This window comes from Gobio gobio (assembly GCF_949357685.1).
Source record: "Gobio gobio genome assembly, chromosome: 8".
Lineage (NCBI taxonomy): Eukaryota > Metazoa > Chordata > Actinopteri > Cypriniformes > Gobionidae > Gobio > Gobio gobio.
In genome coordinates this window covers 24924182-24946296 of record NC_137114.1, presented here as the reverse complement: position 1 = coordinate 24946296, position 22115 = coordinate 24924182, and the positions used below count along the sequence as shown (strand labels likewise).

Sequence of the window (22115 nt, the reverse complement as noted above, 5' to 3'; positions counted from 1 at the left end):
AAAAGTGTTAAGAAACTATAACCCAGAGCCATAGAGCAGGTGTTCACTTTCTGACCTCAGGGGTCAATATGTCTGTCCGCCACACATGTCTTCCATTAAAACCTCTCAAGTGAGCTGCTATACAAGGAAAGGCAGCTCAACCTGAACCACAAGAATACCTCAGGACCTTCCCTCCAGACACCAGATCCCCTAAACAAGGCAAAGAAAAAAAAAAATCAATCATATGAGCTCCCTGAAAAATACATCTAGCAGACATTCTCTGTGTGCCAGATAAACACTTCCAGGCGCTGGACTACAGCCATTTTCCCACATGCTAAAGTGTTTTGACAGCCATCTCAGGAGCTCCACTGTTTCTTTAATTTTTTTATATATATTTTTTCAGAGAATTAACAACATCAACGTGCATTTCAGCAGAATTTGTTCATCAAAGCTTGCTGCCGTCAACCGCTCAGTGAATTCTGCCAGCAAATATTCAAAGACTTACAGGAAGATCTGTTGGGTGAACCTCAAAAACCATGTTAAGACAGGCAAATCATCATGCCATCACAAGACAGATGAACGAGTCTGGATAACGGAGGAGAAAAATATATATCTTCCAGACAATATCAAAACAATTCACTCACGAAAAATAATAGTTCATACAAAATGAAAATCAGGTCAACATTTACTCACCCTCATGTCGTACCAAGCACGTTCCACTTTCTTTTTGCCATAGAACATAGTCATTTTGAAGAGTGATACATCAAAATAACGAATATTTTGTTCCACAGAAAAAAAGAAAGAAATACAGAACTGAAAGGGCATAATGGTGAGTGAATGATGACAAAATCCCATTAAACTAAACACAAAATAGATGAAGGCTATCAAAGAACTATCAATGTTTAATGATATTTTTACATTGCGTCCATTATTCATAATGATATTGTGAGCACTGACATCAATGAGAATCTAATGCAGCCAACATTGTTTGAATCCTAACAAAGAATGAAAGCTTAAAATGATGTGCATGTGCATGTGGTGAAAGAGCCTCATCTGGTAAATATCTGGATCACTTTGACCACAGAAAATCGCTTTGGGTTGAACTGGTCTCAAAATCATTCTTTAGAGTGATTTTTTCAATGAATCGTTTGATTTGGTTCAGATTCATTAATACTTCTATCTTGAACTCTCATGTATAGTAATAGTTCATCTGAAATGAAAATCAGGTCAACATTTATTCACACGTATGTTGTTCCAAGCACGCCCCATTTTCTTTTTGCAGATGAACATACAAATATTTTGAAGAGTGTGCTGGTCTCAAAATCATTCTTTAGAGTATGATCTTTTCAATGAGTCATTTGATTCGGTTGATTCATTACTACTTTTATCCTGAACTCTCATGAACAAGACACAGACGTAGGGCATATGTCAATATATATCTGCATAAAAATCAGTATTTTTCCAACCCAAAGCTATCCTATGACATCTTTTATTACCCTTTTTGAAGCTTGACAGCTTTTCACAATTTTGCCTATTATGTTCTATGAAAGACAGAAACTCATACAGGTTTGAAACAGAATAAATGAGTAAAAGATGGTGCTGCTTTTTGAGGAGTTTTTGTCGTGTGTGTGTGTTATTTATCTGCTTCTCAGTCACTTCCTCTATTTAGTTCTTCCCCACCTCAGGACATGTGTAAATGTTTTGAGCATACTTATACAAAACACAATGACAGCCTGTACATATGTGTTCAGTGTGTGGAAAAACACCTCAGACACCATTATAATGACATGTCAAATCTTTGCACCTAGAATCAATACCGTTTCGCAACTATTTTCCATGTCATGAACACAGAGTGTATCCTGTAATTCACGCTGCTTTGTGATACAGTATAAACACTCTCAAAACACTGCAATTTGGCTTTCCGTGCCAATGTCTCACAGCTGTAGGATGTTGCAATTATCAGCACACGTGTCTTGCTCTTGCTGCACAGCAGGTTTAAAAGAAACTACAAACTCTGTCATTTCACTCAGAGTGTCTATATATATCAAAGAATAATGCTTCTTATAAAAAATGTACATGCCGGTACAATGATGGTATCACAAGGTAACAAATAGCATATTGAAGTAAAATGGTGTTAATATGGCATTTCAAAAAAATATTATTGTGCTATCATGTTCACATGGCTTTTGTATTATTATATATTACATATTATATATAATAAAAAAACACTTCAAAGCCAAACTATCCATATAAGCTTTATAGTTCTGTATAGATAAATGGTTGTAAATGCTAACGCATTGAGATCTATGATGCATTTGACTGCAAATTCACATTTGTATCAGCAGGGGTCTCTCTTCATCTAAAAACACTAATGCAACTGGGGGGAGTCTTAAAATGTTTAAAAGAACATTTTCTCTATACCAGTGTATAAAGACAGAAGACAAGCCCTGCGATTCCATGACTTCTTGCAGTCAAACTTAATTACCATCATATATTAAAACATGCCAGCAGAATATTTGAAAAAGCCAACAAAGCACTATTCACTGAAAGGGAAAATAACTCGATTACCTTACTACATTAAACACATTCTTTATGCTATCCTTGAACAGGAATAACACTTAAATAATTCTCAGTCATTGGAGATTTATTAATCTCTCTCTCCGACTTTGTCAGCGCCAGGGTTATATTTAGAAATGTAGAGAAAGTCACGACCCATGGTCTGTTAATATGTAACGTCATCCATGGTCACTGCATTCAGACTCTGGTACACATTAGTGAAGACTGTCAATGATTTACCCTCATGTGACAGATAACCCATACCAGCTGTACAGGTACACATTCACGAGCTGGGTTTAACAACAGCAACACAAAGCATCCATCATTTATGAAATACAATAATGTAAAGAAGTTATAAGGAAGCAGTTTAAGTGGCATACAATTTATAACATTATAATGTGTGATTCGTTGTAGGTATATACATAGGTCGGCGGCTATACATATACAGGTAGAATATACTCTTGCTTTTCTGCCAAATGCATAGTATTTTCACTCAAAAAATGGTTTTATTTTTTTTGTGCGTGAAAATACTAACGTTCCTAAGACTTTTGCACAGTACTGTATATAATTCATAAACTTGTATGCTATATTTAAAATGAACTATACATTATTCAATCATTTTAATGGTAATGGAATTTTTTTTATTGTAATGATAGGACTGGACTCATTCACTTTCGGGATAGATGGGTTTGCCATCACAGCCACTGATGGTTTGCGACTGGAAACATTTATCCATCCTCGGTACACACATTTTCACTGTATGCCTCGTCTACATCCATGAACGTCTCTACATCTGAGGAACTCTAGGGAGACTAAATTCTAAGGGGAAACCCACCGGATTCCATCCACACTGGACCAAAGCCACTTCTAAGAATAAAACCTGGGGAGCCTGTTTACTTTACAAGCTTTTTATTAGGTTCTCTGGGAATCATTTGTCCCCTTGACTAATGAGCACTCAGCCTGGAAATCAACACATTTTCTTGTGGTTTCTTTAGAGTCTTTTGGTTTTGAACTCTCAGGATATTACAATCTGGTGATGTTCCAGATCAAACGTTCACATCAGATCCTCTTGAGCAACGGACAAGCCACTGTCATTGTTGAAATACGCTAGAATTAATCTCCCTAAAAAGAATTCATCAGAGAGAGTTTTGGGCCCGATGGGGCAGCATTGAAATTGAGCTCTTCGGAGAAGACCATTTCAACGAATCCGATATCTACCACTTAAGCATGCCAACATTTGGCCATCCTGAGTGGCACTACGCTTTCAAAGAATGGGATATCTATCCAGTGAAAGAGCGAGAAAAAAGGTGAAGTGCTTTTGCTGCTTTTGGCTCGAGTGGCTCGGGCCTCTCCTCCACTTGTACTCCTAAAAGAAAACAATGGGAAAATGGAGGTCCACCATTGCGCTTCTCAAAACCTTCCCATCATGCAGCTCTAGTGGAAGCTCATCCCAAATGGCCTGCTCACTCTTAAAGCCAAGAAAGTAAAAAATTTTTTTGATCTGCTTGGATGGCTATCCAATCGTGAAAAGACCAAGTATGAATACTAGGTTCTTGCGAGATTGAAATGTGACAATTTCTGTCTCGTGATATCGCCATGACGGAGCGTGAGGGTGAAATTAGCATAAGATTTGCCAACGCTTTGTTTACATTACGAGCTGGTTTGTGTATCTTTTGGTAATTTGAATCCGTACAGCTGTAGCAGCGGAGGACTATTATTCTGCTGTGCAGAACTGAGGAAAAACTGATGACGGAACAGTTTGATCTTCGGCTGACCAATCAGCAGAAAGGGACATATAATTCCCGCCCACGTCTAGAAATCGAATATTCAAGCCATTTATTCATTTTTATACCTCTGAACGAAAAACGAAAAATCAAGCCGAAATTCTTTTTTTTCCGTTTTGTTTAAAAAACAAAAAAGGAGCGTTTTGCTTTTTTAATAGAAATAAAAACCATTTAATTCAGTTGGAAAATGGTAGCTTCAATTGTAAACTATTGTAAACGTCTGCTCTGCTCTGCACTGTGTGTGACTGTGTCTGAGCTTTAGGAATCACAGTTCACTGGTCACATGACGAAAGTAAGGTGTGATGATTGACAGGACCATGGCGGAAGATTCGTGCGATAAGTCTCCAAATATCAAACTTATCTTATGCTGGGCTGTGAAGTTGTAACCACCTCTTAGCTCTGTTCTCTGTTTTGGTCTCTGTTTCCACTTTAAATATTGAGAGAGTAATTTGAGTATGGTTGCACTTATTGTTTAGCCTAGAAATCTAGACGCACCCTAGCGGCAGAAAATGTATTTTGCCGCGAATGTAGTCTAGCAACTCTCGGTAGACCTGAGAGCTGGAAAAACCAAACTCTGGTCAGGCCAATCACAGCGTGTGTAGAGTCGGTGGGTGGGCTTAAGATAATGATGGCACGTCACGGCAGAGTTGCGGAGGTTCTGCGTGCTACTCGTAAACAAAGAAGCTGGCGAACAGTGGTCTTTTGAATCGGCTTTGGCCGCAACTCTGGAAGACTTGGAGTTAAGCTTTTCTTTGAGAAAAGAACAAAGAATGGCACTGAAGTCATTCTTAAGAAAAGAAGATTTGTTCAAAGTATTGCCTACCATATACGGCGAAAGTCTATCAACTAACGTTAGCTCGGCTTCACCTTCTTCTTTGCTCTGGTTGGTTGTGGCGCTCATGGCGCTATCCAATTGTGTGCAGAGGGAATTTGAAAGACAACCGTTTATCCCGCCCCTCGGATTGAGCCCTGTCAATGGTGAGTTTCCAGACCCAACATCTTGATGTGGGTCTGGCTTGTCAGGCTACTTACTGTTTGCATTTAATAAGACTAAGAAAAACTGTTTTTTATTGAATTAGAAGGTCACACACAGCCTCAGTCAGAAGTTCTGGAAGCTCATAATTCGTGTACAGTGAGATCTGAAGAGAGGGGAATAATACAGGAGAGAAGCCAGTCAGTTGAGTTTGTTTGTTACAGTGCTTGTATATTAACAGATTTAATTTCAATCACTCAAACCACTTCAGGAGGTGGTCTGAGACGCATTCCAGATGAAACTGGACAAGTGTGGAGATGGTGGTCTAATGGGTTAAACCCCTGAACTAATACGCAGATACCCAAAACGTTGCTGGTTCTATCCCAGCAGTTGCCACCACTAGTGTGTCCTTGAGCAAGGCACTTTACTGAATGTTTCTCCAGGGGGACTGTCCCTGTAATAAGTGTAAGTCGCTTTGGATAAAAGCGTCAGCCAAATGCATAAATGTAAATGTAAGTGTAAAGGCATCTGGTTGTTGAAACCACATACGTCAATTTTACTCCTATATTCCCATATAAGCCTACATGACATGTTATCGCAGATGCTCAAAACACAATCGTCTTCATTAAAAGTAGTGAGACTAAATAATCTTACCAGTGCAGATACCACCCTTTATCCTAATGTGGTCTTTGATCTTGAAATTAGCTGATGATAAATAAAATGAGGGCATTGGTTGACAATGACATGAACTTAAATTTGCATATAGCGTGGGGATTGAAGATGGATAGAAGATAAGAAAATCAGATATCTATCCGATCAGTGAAAGAGCATGAAATGGCCAGGTGAAAAAAATACGGACGGACGGACGGACGGACGGACGGACGGACAGACAGACAGACAGACAGACAGACAGACAGACAGACAGACAGACAGACAGACAGACAGATAGATAGATAGATAGATAGATAGATAGATAGATAGATAGATAGATTTGGACAACTTTAAAGGAGATTTTTTGCACCCTCAGATTCCAGACTTTCAAATAGTTGTATCTCGGCCAAATAGGGCTCGGGCGTATGACGTCATTACTTTGCGTGGCGGCCATGTTGATGGCCTCATTTGCTGCTACTCGGACTACTGCGCACTGTTTATAGACGTGCTCCCTCTCAGTCGTGTGTCTTAATTTGGCGTTATTATTGGAAACCATGGTAAACCGTTGCTGCATTGTGGGGTGTAACACTAGATCACATAATCGCCATGGGAAAAAGTTCGAAAATGGATTAACTGAGTCGTCGGCTCGCTTGGATCGCGCTTGTAAGACAAACTGTTACCTGGGGATATGGTGTTGGCTGATCGCGGCTTTGACATAAAGGACAGTGTGGGACTTATGTGTGCCGAGGTAAAGATCCCTGCTTTCACAAAAGAACGCTGTCAGCTGATGCAAGAGATGTGGGGAGCACAAGAAAAAATGCCCACCTCCGAATTCACGTGGAAAGGGTGATTGTAACCGTCCGCAACAAGTACACTATTTTGTCAGATAAAGTACCGATTCACATGGTGTTGCCAAGCAAGGACGAAGACATGACATTCTTCTATAAGATTGTGTATGTATGTTGTGCTCTGACAAACATGAGCCCTAGCGTTGAAATAAAATAAATGTGCATTAAATACAGCCATAAGTGTCTGTTGCATCCATACCCACAATCTTCAAAATAAATATACTTAAATCAATATAATGTGCAAAAGCAAGAAGTGTCACACAATCGCAATAACCGTATAATGTGCAAAAGCAAGAAGTGTCACACAATCCGATATTTTTCAGTGTTTATTTGCAAGTAGTGTAACCCGAGAACACAGAACGATGCAGAATGCTTCAAGGTAAAAGGTTAACGTTACATAGGCTTCATGGTCTGCAGCTCCTGAACCCATCCATTTGTGAACTGCAAATTTCATATGAATCCAAACCGTTAATAGTTCCAATTTTGTCCATATACCGGTCCCTGGCTTCCCTATTTAACGTATCCCGGTAAATTCCACATCCTTTTCGGGATTTTAACATAGTTTTTCTTTCTCCCAACTCTGCTTCTCCTCGTTCGATTTGCTGTATGTTTACATTCGCGAGGCCATCAACATGGCCGCCACGTCCCAGAATGCAACGCAGCGCCCGAGCCCTATAGTGTGCTATCCTAACAAACCATACATCAATGGGAATTAGGGCTGTCAACGAATATTCTAAATTCGAATATATATTCGAATAGTTTTTAAAAAACGAATTTCGAAGGTGAAAATTAATATTCGAATAAACAAAAAATGTGGGGGAAAAAACGCCCGCGGTAGTAGAGGCGTGGCTGTCTGCTTTGCGAGTGGGCGCGCTAGCGCGCCGAAGCCTTGTGTACTTTGGCCTGTCTCCAGAGCGCGAGCCCACACTGACTGCGCGCGCTCCTCCTCAAACGGACGAGGCGTTTATATTTGACGCGCTCGGCGCTGTGCTTTTCTTTGAAACGACAGATGGCGACTCGGAGTAATTATTCTATAAACTATCAGGAAAAAGCGTTGAGAAGAAGTGGGCTAATGTACACAGGTGACGATATTTATTTTAGTACACTTCACCGAAAACCACACTACAGAAGAATCATGTAAAACAGATCAAAATAAACCTTGATATTACTTGTGACATGAGAACAAAATGTATGTAGAAATGTAACGTTAACTTATACAACTCAATTTATGATATCTAAATGTTTCCTAATTTCACTAAACACTTTAGTGAGTTTTCACTTAGTTTCGTGAACTTTTCTTTATTAAACGGGCTTTTTTATGCTTTTGTAGGCTCGTTTTGTAAATATAAGCAACTAATTTGTATGTGCAAACTGGACCACCCTTACTTTGCATCGCCCGCCACAAGCTCTCTGTCTGCAACACGACAAGAGGCCATAACGGAGAAATTAATTTTGTTCATTTGTAAGGACATGAGAGCGATCAGTGTCGTGGATGGGGCTTCAGGGAGTTCTGTCAAGCAATGGAACCGAGGTACTGACTGAAGAGATATCGCATGAATGAAGGATAAATGCACTGCTTCCACTGGTTTGATTATTTACCGTTTCATGTCAAGGAAAAGTTCCATGTTTACCACAGCACAGCTCGCTCGGAGCGTTCAATAATATGCTGTAAAACTTATATTAATATTTGTTTCAATCACTGAATGAAGCCTGCTATATTTGGGACAAGAGTCGCGACCTTAAATTGCTTGCACAAAACTCTTGATCAGTCTCAAAATGTGTGTGTGTTCATTTAACCCGTTATGCGCAGAGAGCGTGAGGGCGAGAGAGAGTGAGGTCTGCGGTCTTTAGCCATTAGTGATTTACTTGTTTTTGTGTAGGTAATACGTTGTCATATATGTTTAAACTTAAATAGACTACCTATATAAGTAGTTATGTGTCTTTTGTATTCATTTGTCCTGTTATTGACGTAATGCGCGTCATTGATAAAATGCGCAACCAGATGTTCGAATAGTTCGAATATTCGTGCTTTATTTAGAGGGAATATTCGAATGTCATTTTTGAGCAATTTTGACAGCCCTAATGGGAATCTTGTTTCTTCAGCTTTCAGATGATGTATAAATCACAATTTCGTAAAAATGTACCCTTATGACTGGTTTTGTGGTTTAGCCTTACACATAGCTTGCAAAAATAAAAATTAAATCACCTAATTCCAATCAATAAATTAAAACAGTCAGAGGCTGTGGTCACAATAAAAAAATATATGTCAAACGTAAAAAAAAAAATATTTAAATGGCATATTAAAAATTGTCACCCTTGTGACCCCTGAAACAAAGATCTATTCACTGAGCGCTGTTGTCAAACCATTACTCTCGGAGAGGATGGGAGGTGACAGCAATACAACAGTGTGGTAATGATCTTTACAGGGAGGCCGGCGTTAGTGAGTAGTTAAGAGCTGTGTGGGAGAGGTCAGGTATGACACAGCCCTTTGTCATGAGTCCTGACCCCTTGACTGGATACTATAAATTAAGTATGACAACTAATTAGGCTCGGTTACAGTACACCTCTGTTGAGTTTTAGATGACACGTTGTTGTTTACTACCTCTCACATGCTCGTTTGATGGCTTGAGACCAGATATTTAAATTTAATGAGAACCAGCTGGTAAAGATTTTTATACTGCCAACTTGATCAAACTGACTAAGTCTGTTTTAATGTCATGAGATGGATTTTTATTGCTGTCAGCAGCCCTTGGCATTCTCATTAGCTATTGGCAAATCAAAAATATTTCCAAATTTTATTTTCTGGCATCTAGTCAATCGAATTACATACAAATAAAACTATTTTGGATATATCTGCTAGCTCAACCTCGGGAGAAAAATCAGAAACTATCATTAAACATTTTTTCCAGAGATATGAATAGCTCATTGATTTCATGCTTTGAAAAAATGCGTATGCGTCTCTATGTATGAATGGGTGTTTATGTGTTAGGATGGGAATTTTTGAATATTGTGTGTGCAGCTGCAACAGATGTGCGGAGTGTCTGGTGTCCAGATGGGCATCTATTAAGAGGAAAGAACCCAAAGCACCAGAGCACCACAGGAATCAAAGCCGCTCCATTACTATAAGCATCACTTAAGTATCTAGAGCTTCATTTCAGAGCTTCCTCAAACACCAAACGAAAAAGAAAAAAGGAGACTACAGCCAACTCCGAAAGAGTCCTAAAGATAAGAAACAACGTAAAGGATACTAATGGTGTCTTCTAGGTTGGAGTGCTATATCTGAGTGGGAGAAGAGCTCAACATCCTGTCTACGGTTGCCACAACAACAGAACTTACATCATCACACTCAAGTCTTTCACAATTTCTCAAGTCTCAGTTAAAAACAAATAAATATATAAATCAGCACTTATTTTGAAAAAGCCAAAAAAAAGCTCTTATAGTATCATACCTGGCAATGTATTGAACATTTATAATATGGATGATTTTGTAGACACTATCAAATCAACCAACATAGTGAAAACCGGTAGATACATTTCATTTTATTTCAAGACTCCTGAGTGTAAGACAAATATATTTAACATCAGTAGCAAAAAGGCTGATACACAATTATATATATTTATATTAAATATCAATATTTAAATACGTACTGTACATTTTTACGAAAACATTTTAAAGCATGTGTAATACCACATGAGGACTTTTGAGGACCTTCCAGAGTGAAAATGGAAAACAAATGGTTTTGATTAACAGAATCAAAAGAGAAAATTTTTGTGGAAATCAATCATACTTCACAACTCCATCAGCATTTGCCACTGAGGTTTATTTCACAAATGAAATTAAAACTCCCATATTCTTTAGTCATGTGATAAAAATGAATAACACTAGTATGGTACTTAAAAATAGCACATGAATAAAAGGTATTTACAATAGCCGCATTTCCACCATTGGGCCGAACGGTTCTTAGAATGGTAAGGACCTGTTCCAGTTGTGTTTCCACTTCAGCCGGGTACGGTACGGCACAATTACAAAGCGTTCTCGACCCGGAATTCTCGGCACGGTTGTCTAACCATGCTGAACCGTGCTGGTAGCATCTGTGTAGTGTCGCCACTCAAGATTGCTCACTTGTCCGTTGCCAGTTTCTCTGTAGCTGCCTAAGCGCTCTATTTGAGCGCTGTAAACACAAAAAAATAATACAAATTAAAAAAAATATCTGATCATCCTCCATAATGTGGTCGATATTTACATCTAATTTCATCAGTAAACCGTTGTGTTGCCAAGGCAACGACTGACGCTTTTGTATTACATTCCAATGTAACCAGGAAAAGGAAACCAGAACCGTACCAGCTGGCCTGGATCGGCACGGAAAAGAAGGGTTATGCAATCAGAACCGTTCGGCCCGACCGTGGATAATCGGCTCAGCAGCTCAGTACTGAAGAAAACCATAATTTTGTATCTATCTATATATGTAACGGAGGCCAGCTAGTAGTTGCTGTGCAAGTAAACCTCAATCCTCTGATCTCAAGAGACGCTAGAGGTTGCAGCCTTTAGCCTCCTTGTTAGAGCGTCCGGTTATTTCCCTCAGCTTCAGATGCGCACTGTTCGCCATGATGTTTTCGAATTGATTGAAATATTGAAATCACTTCAAAAAGGAAAATATGAGAACATTATAATTGTGTTTGGGACATGATGGTTTAAATGGTGAGACTTTAGTTTTTGTAATCAGGCTCTCAAAAATTATATAAACATTTGAATCGAGCAAAAATGTCATATCGGTTCATTCCTAATGAAAATATAATACGATGCATTTACAGATGCGGCCGTTCTAACAAATGACAAACCGCATATGACATTCGCAGGTCAAAAACCTTGTAACTCCATTTGAGCTTGATTATGGTAAAATGTTAATAATATAATGATCTAAGCAAGTATTTGACCATATATAAAGCCATAATATCAACTTTAACAATGCAGCATTTAATTATTTAAAATAAATTATTTTGTTGTTCCTCAATTTTTTGCCCCCCTTGGGTGTCTGTCAACAAAACAGAGTAGGTGGAATTTACGTGGTTTGAGCCTTTTGCCTCCAACCCCCCTTAGTAGTTTGAACTCACACTCTCCAGTAATATGCCAACATACAGGAAACATCCTTTAGGAGGAAAAACCTTTACTATGTAAACAAACAATACATCAGATGTTTTATTGGTTGTACGTAACTGACATAAACAAGAACTTTCTATAATGTATAAATAGGTTAATTGTCTATAAAACTTGTAAATGCAAGGACTTCCTGGAATGGATTTGTCCTATACCTTTTCCACAAACATGCAGCAGATCCATCAGGATCTGACACCCCCATAATACCGCAAGGGAGGTATTAAATAATAAATAACAGCAGTTGTCTGTCTTGTGTTCCTCCTAAACTAGAAACCCTTGATGACAACACAATTTCAAGAGGACAAAACCCAACACGCCCTGCCATACACCTTATCACAGCCCATCTGAATGCTTTCTAAGAACATCTCCCATCAGAGAACATCCTGCGTCAGGTAACCTGAGAACTCTCGTGAAACATTCTAGGAAACAACTCTGAGGTCAGTTAAAGAACGTCCACACAAGTGACATTAAAACGGGAAAGACAAGTCACAAATGAGATCTCTTTAATGCCTCATTCGTTTCTCCTTGAAAGAACATTAAAGAGAGTGAACTGATGAATTTCAATATGAACTCATATGATCAAATTCTTCTGAAACTTCACAAAGATTGCTTTAATATATATCTCAATTGTTTCTCCTTGAAAACAACGAGGTTAAAAGGACAGCAAACTGAGACTTTTGTTAAAAGTATTCTGCTCCTAACAATTTGTTCCCTATAAAAAAACACTCTGGTTATCACATATGTCTCCTCTAAAGTTTCAAATGAAATTGCAAACAAAGTGTCAAATTGTGCTCAGATTAGCCAAAATATCTAAGCCTGCAATAAAAGTCTGAGATTTCAATATGAACTCTAAATTTACAACAGATTTTTTACAGATCTCTGTAATATCTCAGTTATTTATCTTAGAATGTAATGAGATCGAAAGGAGAGGGAACTGAGATTTTGTTGAAGTGCTCTGATTCTCAGGTTTTTTTCCTACAAAACCAGAATCTGGTAATCTCACAAATGTCCTCTAGAGATTCCAAAAAACCTCTCACAAACTGTGCTCAGATTAGCCAAGATACAAAGACTACAATCAAATGTCTGGAATTTTCAGTATGAACTAAAATATTTCTCATCAAATTATTAAAAACCAAAACCACAATTTTGAAAGCCCTAAACTATTCCTGTATGTTAGTAATTATCCCATTTGTGTCTATTTTTCACTACAGAGGAACTTGAGGTGAGACATTTCAGCTGATGCTTAAATAAAACATAACTGAGAATGTCATTAAGTCTCCTACAGTCACTAAGATGAAATTGGACAATTACAAGTATAAAGAAAAAAAGGTGTCGTCTTTTAGAATATGTTAAGTGAGGGCAGCCCTTCAAAAGAGTGAATGGTCTGTGAGGATCTTAATCACCCTGTAATGTGTGCAAAACCCCTCAGGTAAAATCTCATTGATGAACACAAAGCAAAAATGGGAGGGGCTAAGATGTCAAACGCCCTGAACGGCTCACCATTGTCTTCAGCTGACGACAACAGCCCGAGGTGTGATGGCGACAAATAAGAGAGTCCTCACTAAATATACGTTTTTTTTCTGCCTCAATATAATGCAACGTAAATAAAGTGCTAAGAAGAAGTGAACTACATAAGGTTATGAGTCAAGTGAAGGTTCAACGGTCAAGCTAGGGATTGTTACATGTAACTAAGTTCATTCGTTTCTGACTGTCTAACTAGAGATGAATCAGTCACAGAAATGTGTTTGCGAAATCTGAGGCCTGACACTATCCGACTCATAGTTTGAGACCATTCCCAAGTAACTGAAACAAACTGGGAAAGACAGTGAAAGTGAAAGACAATATCTCATCAAAATGTCTTTAGGCTTTCAAAAAGTTATCAAGCACAATGTAAAGATAAACCTTAGAAACAGTGACTTTGACTCATAAAATCCTATATAACTAATGCCATGTTGTTCCACCTGGTCATACCTGCCGCTATCCTCTTAAGCAGCTGCTGGCGGGCAATGATCCTGCCCAGCCTGTACCCGGAGCGCCGTCTGTGGTGGTCCATCCTCAGGTAAATATCCTGCGTCTCTGGGGTCATGTTGCCCAGGCATTCGTTGCTCTCTGTGCGCGGCAACTCCCTGTACATGATCACACAATGTCAAACGTCCTGCACCCCCCTTCCCTGAAAACAAACACCTGAAACAGTCACGCAACGGTCCGTCTGTCCACCAACAAACCAGCACGTGTGGGATGTGTGAGTCTGTAGAGCTCTAGAACCTGGGAGGAGAGCCAGCTATATGCCCCGCCCCCTGTTTGAGTCACATGGCTAGAGGTGAGCCAGTGAGACGCTAGGACGGACGGGGCAGGCCTTGTGGCTGAGCTGAATTCAAGGTCTGTGCGAGGGCTGCTCAGTTCAGGAGGGAAATATAAATACCAGAGGAATGCCTGTGAACTGAGCGAGTGGAGAAAGCTGGAGAGCAGGGGGCCGTGGGAGGGGGAAAAGAAAAACAGCGTGGCTAAGAGAACCACCCAGACCAAAAAGAACAAGCCTGTTGCTGTGAAGCCCCACTCAGGAGCCAAGTTTGCACAGGAAGAGTTTGTTAGTTGGGGAAAGAGAAAGAAAGAAAAGTTTGATCTTATAGATCATTAAATTAAAAGTTGCGATAGTCTTTTCTTCCCTTTTGTGACGTATATCCAAGTGAAACGGCTTCTTGAACAAGAAAAAATGTAGGACGGGACTTGATGTTGTCTATGAGGAATTGATTGGATCATTATGGTTTGCTGTTGGCCGATCTCATGTGAGTGACAGGTTGTCCCGCCCTCGCACCAGTAAACGCATCATCAGAGAAGAGAAGAGATGTCACTGCAAGAAGGAGGGGAAGTTATTTTGATTAAAGATTGCGAGGGCACATGAATTAAAAGCAAATATGTGCACGGATAAATCATTTATAATAAATTCTGCAATATTCAATTAAACGAGCCAGAAGTGACTAAAATGGGGGCAGGTGTTATAAAAGGGTGTCTTGTTGGTAAACTCGATCCCCAACCCCCTATTTGCTCTGAGCACAGTGGGGCTTCACCGTGTGAAACAGCCATTCACACTAAAAAGGCCATTTCACACATTAAAATAGTAACTGTAGGTCAAACACAAAGACCTTTCTTTATGCTATAATAATGTGCACTTACCACCTGCCCTGAATTTCCTGACATATTTCTAAAATAAATAAATAAGTGAGTCCTTAATAACATGTTAACACACTTAGCTCTTAGCTCCACTTGCATTGTTAAAATTTAAATAAGAAAAAAAGAGATAAATAACAATAAAAGTATGTATTAGCATTATATTACCATTGCATTACCAAGATCTCTCTCTGTATTCTATTCTATTCTCTCTCTATTTTTTCTCTTTTTGAAAGATGTGAAAACACTATTGTGGACTTTTTCTTTTGCTGTTTGAGCAAATGGGAACACACAAAAATATATGATTAATGTAGTCTCTCGTTCACCGCTATAGCAGTTTACCCAACTATGACGACTTCTGCTTCTAAGAATCACGGAAATGGGAAAAAGATCTATTACATAACTGTTTGTATTTTTATTTTAAAACTTTTAGCTATCATTGTGTTAAAAGTAGAAATTTTAAAAAAGTATATATATATGCATCTACATTATCGGAAACACACAAAAAAAAATCAGTTGTTGTATCAATTATAATCAAGGAAGAGCAGTCGATCTCTAACGCTTTCCGCATTAGCTGATATTTCATAAATTCTGATTTGATAAATGCTCACATTTACATGCAACCAAATAATCCATTAGTGAACGGATTTATGGCTCAATCGGACTGAAAAGCCTTCATGTAAACACCCTAACCGATCCGATTGAGCTTGATCCAAATTAAATTTTTATCGAATTGAAAGGGGTGGTTTATTCCTTTCCTAATCCGATCGAGAGGACACGTAAACACTTGGAACGATTGGATTGAAAACCGAAACTGGACCGCGCATGTGCATGTGCATGTGCAATGCCGTAAAAATAGCGTAATGACGTGTGGGACGAGCTGTTCTTCCTGTTGAATAAAGTTTCATAAATGAGTGTCCCATCATTCTAAAAATTCTACTTTCACTCAGCGTCTGTGAAGTGGAGCAGAACAACGTCCCACCAGTTCTTGTTTCGGATTCTCATTCACAGATGAGGCCACAGATCCACAGGCGCGGGGAGGGGCATTTTTTCTGCATTATAAATATAGGCAGCACGGCACAATAGTTCATATGCTCATTATCTCCAAATTATGTACACAAATGTAATTCATAAAAAATGTAAGGCACTCACAGTTTAGCTATGTTAAAGCATATCAAATTAAAATGTGTGCAAATAAAAAATAAAGGAAAAATTGCATAATTCTTTGAATTATGAAAATGAATGAATGGAAGGTTTGCAAGAGCATCTGTTCCATTGCTGCATGGAACAACCAAAGTCTTCAGACTGAAAATAGATTCCACTTCAGATTGAAAATAGTTCCACCCTCTGTTGACTAAACTCCATCGCTCTTAAGGCACTGGAGAACAGCATACAGTTACTGTTAGCATGTGTTATACGCCTCTCGCTCCTGCGAGCGACCATATAAACGCATGAACAGGGTACGAATGGGCACGACACCAAGTTAAACACATTCTGTGCCCCCTCCCAGACTGGCACACACTAACCATACTAGAAACCACACAAAGACCGCAATTCAACCAGCGCCTGCAATCCTGCAGCTATTTATGTACAAACTACCCCTATCCCTCACTCCAACGCCCCTCACCACAGGAAAGTTTTCGTGTTTTCTACTCTGTAACGGTTTTAAGACATTCTGCACAGGTTGAGTCGCTACATTAAAAATGATCTCACATGTTGACCCAAAGCTTGAGCTTATAAACAAGGTACAGTTTGCGCACTTGCTATTCTAATAATGGACAAAGGTGCTCTTTTTACTACAGGTGTAACTTCCTGAGCAGGAGTTTGAGTGATGGACCAACTCTAATGGTGTGATTCGTTTTCCACACTGAACCACACAGCTGATTAATGAAAATGTATTATTAAAAGGGACACGGTGTGTATATACACATCACAGTAAAATCATAATTTTAAACATTAATTAAAAAAGAAATGAATGCAATGATACAAATAAAATGACTCTACATGAATCACTTCAGGACAGGAGTGTAAAACAGGCCAGCATACAATAATATTCCATTGAGATGTACACGGTATAAATGATTAACGATTAACTGCTTTAAATATTTTATTGCTTGTGTTTAGTAATCCTTCAGTCAATGACAGCTGCAGTTTTGGCACAAGTTTGTTTTATTTGGAGGAAATGAGTGGTAATATGTGTACTATGCACTTCATTGACCCCATTTTACAGCACAATGAGCCAGACTGAAAAACAAAATCAGCTATTATTATCATAATATCATAATTTCAGTCACTTTAATTGGTTTATATAGGCAATAGGCATACAATGGTATCTTTAATGGTTTTGCATGGAAATGACTCACAAGTACTGACTGATTGGTGAAGCACTGGCACTGGTGTAGATCAGTCAAATCAATTATTAGATGCTTATTTCAAGAGAGCGAGAACAAGGACAAGAACAAGTTTTTCGTGACTACGCCTATGGCTACTATTTTGAGTGATAAAAAAATCCAGACTTTATTTTTTTATTAACTACTGGGCAAGATTGCCCTTTAGATTGTCACTCCTCCAACATATTTGAGCTTTATGTAGGAGAAGATGTGTTATTGAAAACAGATCAAACATCATTTTCATGCAGAACTGAGTGCTTTGCCAGATTTAGCTCAATATTCAGAGCCAAACTTGCCACTGCCAAGTCTCTCATCATCTCTAAACTGGAGCCAAGGATGAATGTCTGACAGCTCTCAGAATAAATGTATGCAAAAGTGGAGGAGAGAACAGACCCTCCTCACCACTCGCCAAAGAATGCACATTCCACTTGCTCTCTCTCTCTCTCTCTCTCTCTCTCTCTCTCTCTCTCTCTCTCTCTCTCTCTCTCTCTCTCTCTCTCTCTCTCTCTCTCTCTCTCTCTCTCTCTCTCTCTCTCTCTCTCTCTCTCTCTCATATGAAGGGGCACCTTAGAACGGATGCAGTAAAGGCTTATTAGGCCTAATATTATTTGTTTAAAATAAACAATTCCTATGTAAAAAAAAATACATCTTTTAAACCAAATAAAAAAAAAGAATAATAACTTGAACACTCTATGAAAAAAATAGTACAAATGTTACCTTTAGGGGTACAACAGCTAGTCACTGGTACCCTTATAAGGACATCTTTGTACCTTTTTTACCTCGCGTTAGCACCTTAGAGTAGCAATACGTACCTTACGGTACTACAATGAACCTTTTAGGGGTAAAAAGGTACAAAGATGTCCATTTAAGGGTAATGCAGCAGTGACAAGCTGTTGTACCCCTAAAGGTAAAATCTTTGCAAAAAATTTTCTGACAGTGAATACAAAAGTTTTTTAGATATGGTATGACATGGTATGACATATGAGCAGTGTTGGGCGTAACGCATTTTAAGTAACTTGAGTTACGTAATCAGATTACTTTTTTTCAAGTAACTGGTGAAGTAATGCATTACTTTTACAACAAAATATCAAAGTTACTTTTTCAAAGAAGTAACGCAGTTTTTTCCATTTATTGACGGACAGCTCTCCTGCCTTCATGTTGAGAAAAATCATGAGTATAAGTGCAGAGGCATTGTGTGCGCTGTGTGAAAATGATGGAGATTGTAGTTTTAGAATAAATGTGAGCAGGCATTTACTCATCTCACTTGTCAAAATTAATAAATAAAAAAATTCTAAATAAAATTAATAAAAACAGTGAAATGCAATCTCAGAATATTATTATTTAAATTAAATATATTAAATGACTCAAATATACTTTATGTACTTAATCTCACTTTATTAACCAATGTCTTTGCTGCTGACCTTTGACAATCAACTTCAACCATACTAACAGGCAAAAATGACTTTAGATAAACATTTGTTTAATTTTTAAAAAAAAGTATTGTTGAAGTAAGGGTGTTGAACTTTCTTATCCTGCATCCTATTCTTCTTCAACCCAGAATGGCAGCACAGGTTTCTTTCAGCATGGGGCTTATTCATTTCACTTTTGGTGTGAAACGGCCTTTACATTTTCCAAAAATATAACTTTTTTGGTTGTTATTAAAAACAAACGAGCAAGCCCAGCCCACGTGAGAAAACGCATTACTTTACACAGAAAAAAAAATCTAAGTAAAGCAATTAGTTACTTATTTAGGGAGTAACACAATATTGTAATGCATTACTTGTAAAAGTAACTTTCTCCAACACTGCATATGAGGTCTTTGTACAATTAAAACACACTGCAAATTTTAGCTTAAAGGTGCACTACGTAACTTTTCCGTCCACTAGAGGTCGCCTGTTCAAAACAAAGGTGTAGTTTGATGACGCCAAGTTTGAGTGCAGAATCTTGGGACATGTGGTCTTCCACAGCCGGTGAAAAAGACTCAGGATAGGACTCTGGCAGAAATCATGTTCATGGATGCGATTATTAACGTTACTGCAGTATGAAGCAGAGCAGGACAGAGTTGTAACAGTTTACCTGTTACTGATAGCTTCTCAGTGCAGGAGTGCTATTATTCACCTGAGCATTAGAGGGCGCTCTGGTTAAAAACTGCTAGAGCTTACCATCTTAAGTGAACAGAGAAGCAGAAACAATAGGAAGTTGATTCTCTACCTTCATGGAGATGCTAGCCTCTTGGTCTTTACCCTGTTTGAGGAACTTTATAGTTCTAAGCTCATCTGTAAGTAATTGTATTTTTTTTTCTCTTTCTTAATCAATCATTGTGGGTAGTATATGGTTATGGTTTGTTTTTTTGAATGTTTCTACAGAGGGTTTGTGTACTGGTCATATATGGAGTATTTGGTGGATTATACAACTGAGAAGATGGAACTAAGAGAATTGATTTCCATCTACTGTTTGACTGTCACCTGGTGTTAACCCACAGCTATATTTCAGACATTGAGGCCCTCTCTTCCATTTGAATTTGGCTGTGGAACCATCTTGGACTTTTTAAGTACTGTTTTCTCAATTTATCCTTCAACTGAACAAAGACTGAGCCAAACGTATGGTACTAACTGATCCTAAGGAAAGGCTGTGATGTGGGGTGCTGGACTGTTTGCTATTCCCTGTTTCTAACTGGTTGACCAACAAGTATTTGTATCATGTTAACTCTGTGTGTTCTATGTAATTATGCTTAATACATTTGACTCATGAGCAAGATTGGTTTTTTTGGTCCCTTATTACATGTAATACCTAAACTAAGGTTAAAGGGATAGGTGTTACAGAGTGTTGTGGGAGATGAGCAAGGCCGCTGGAGAGATTTGTTAATAAGAAGAGCACAAAACACGCATCGTGAGCAGCGGGACTTTTATTATGGTATAGTCGCAGGCGGCACTTCTGCTTTTCCGGTCATGAGTATGAGGTAACGCAGCTCTGTTTATCATATTAGACACATCTGAGTGTGTTGACAATGAAGTTATGACGTTAATCTGTGCTTTTGCTCGGCGGCTGCTATGACACTTGCTGCACACTGCAGTGAGAGTAAAGCGTTTGACGCAGATATGACGCAATTGACAGGCGACTTCCTCACACATCCCGGTTCCTTGGTTAAAATAGCAATTTTCTTACGATTTACAAATAGTTGGAAACATTTGGGATATTGTAAGTACTCAACTGAACAAAATATATAACACTGGCCTAGTGTTTTTTTGATATTTTACTGCAAAAATGTTACATAGTGCACCTTTAAAATGTCCACCAAATTATAAACAGAGGATTTATTTAATCAAGCTCCAAAAACATCTAGTTTGGATATTGTGGGATCTGTGGCGTCACATGTGCAAATGCATTTGCATATGACTGCCTCTAGAGCAAGACATCAAAGACAAGTTATACATGAATTAATGAATCAATCAATCAATCAATCAAGTGTAGCGTTAATTCTGGCAGGTCACGTCAGTCAAGCGCCCACGTCAGTGATCCACGTCTACCTATAGTAATACAACGTCTATCACAGCATCCCTATATAAGGTCCATTCAGTTTTATCAGCAGCTTTATCATGTTGCTCAGGAGCTAATTACCCTCCACCATCCCAAGCTCCTCCTCTCTTCCGCATTCAGGACTCGGCCTTCTGATATTCCTCTTGATTTTTGTTGTTGCGTTAAGTTATCATTAATTAACATTAACGACATCTGTAAAACATTTATGTTGGTTGTGTTCTGTTTACCCTAGGGGGGTTATCGCTGCTCTCCCTGCTAAATAAATAAGACATGTTTTTTTTTTTTCTGATGACAAAAAATTCATTCATAAAAAATGATAATGAAGCAAAACCAAGTTCCTCATCGTCAGCAGATCAAAGCTTCCAGATGGCCCTCAACTCTTGTACTCATGTGCAACGTTATTCCTTAGCCAAGATAGAACGTGAAGCCACTGCTCCATATTCAACCTAGCTGTCTCAACACGTTTGAACTCAATGGCAACAGCATGAAAGAAATCTCAACTTCAGATCTTTTAACAGCGCAGTGGATGTTTTTTTGGATGTTATACAGACAGCGCTACTTCACAGTCATCTTGGTACTTCATTTGTGTATTTTTCCACTAGCTGAGGCAGAAGCCAGGAGCATCTGCCAAGAAAGCGTAACTGTATTTGTACACCTTCATGAATTAATAGCTACATTTTGATGGAAACAAAAATAAACAGTTTCGTGGCTTCTACAATCAGGTCAGATGAGGATTATCCACAAGAGAGGCCTGTCAGAATGACAGCTGATTCCCAATAAAACGTCCTGGCTGAGAAACTCCGGTCTGGGATGCTGACTCCACAACTTAGGCGTACAGAGAGCAAAGATATCAACACAGCCAATGGAAAGAAAAGTTATCGGCATAATATTTACTCTGTGGGTTTCTGGGAAGGGCCGCTGAATGTGGGCGGATGCCAGATAAAACCAGCAGGTGCTTGCGATTCGCTCCAGGCAGGGAGCGACGGCAGACAACGAAATGTTTCTGCTGTCTCCTCTGAATTCTGGTTTGATTGAAACTCCCATTGAAAATGTCAAAGCTGCATCACATTTATGA

General features: G+C 38.7%; 1 protein-coding gene across 3 annotated transcripts in view; it reads right to left on the bottom strand.

Annotated features, from left to right (window-relative positions):
* The window catches only part of stard13b (StAR related lipid transfer domain containing 13b), a gene marked incomplete at its 5' end in the record, with an annotated part of 103798 nt that overhangs the window by 27742 nt on the left and 53941 nt on the right, over window positions 1-22115 (bottom strand). Inside the window, one exon of one of the 3 annotated variants that reach the window (XM_079823724.1) lies at window positions 13917-14135. The exons of the other annotated variants lie outside the window; for them this stretch is intronic. Within the exon in view, the coding sequence (XP_079679850.1) occupies window positions 13917-14079 (163 nt within the window). Of the gene's footprint in view, window positions 1-13916; window positions 14136-22115 lie in introns of those variants that run through there. 3 annotated transcript variants of the gene reach the window in all.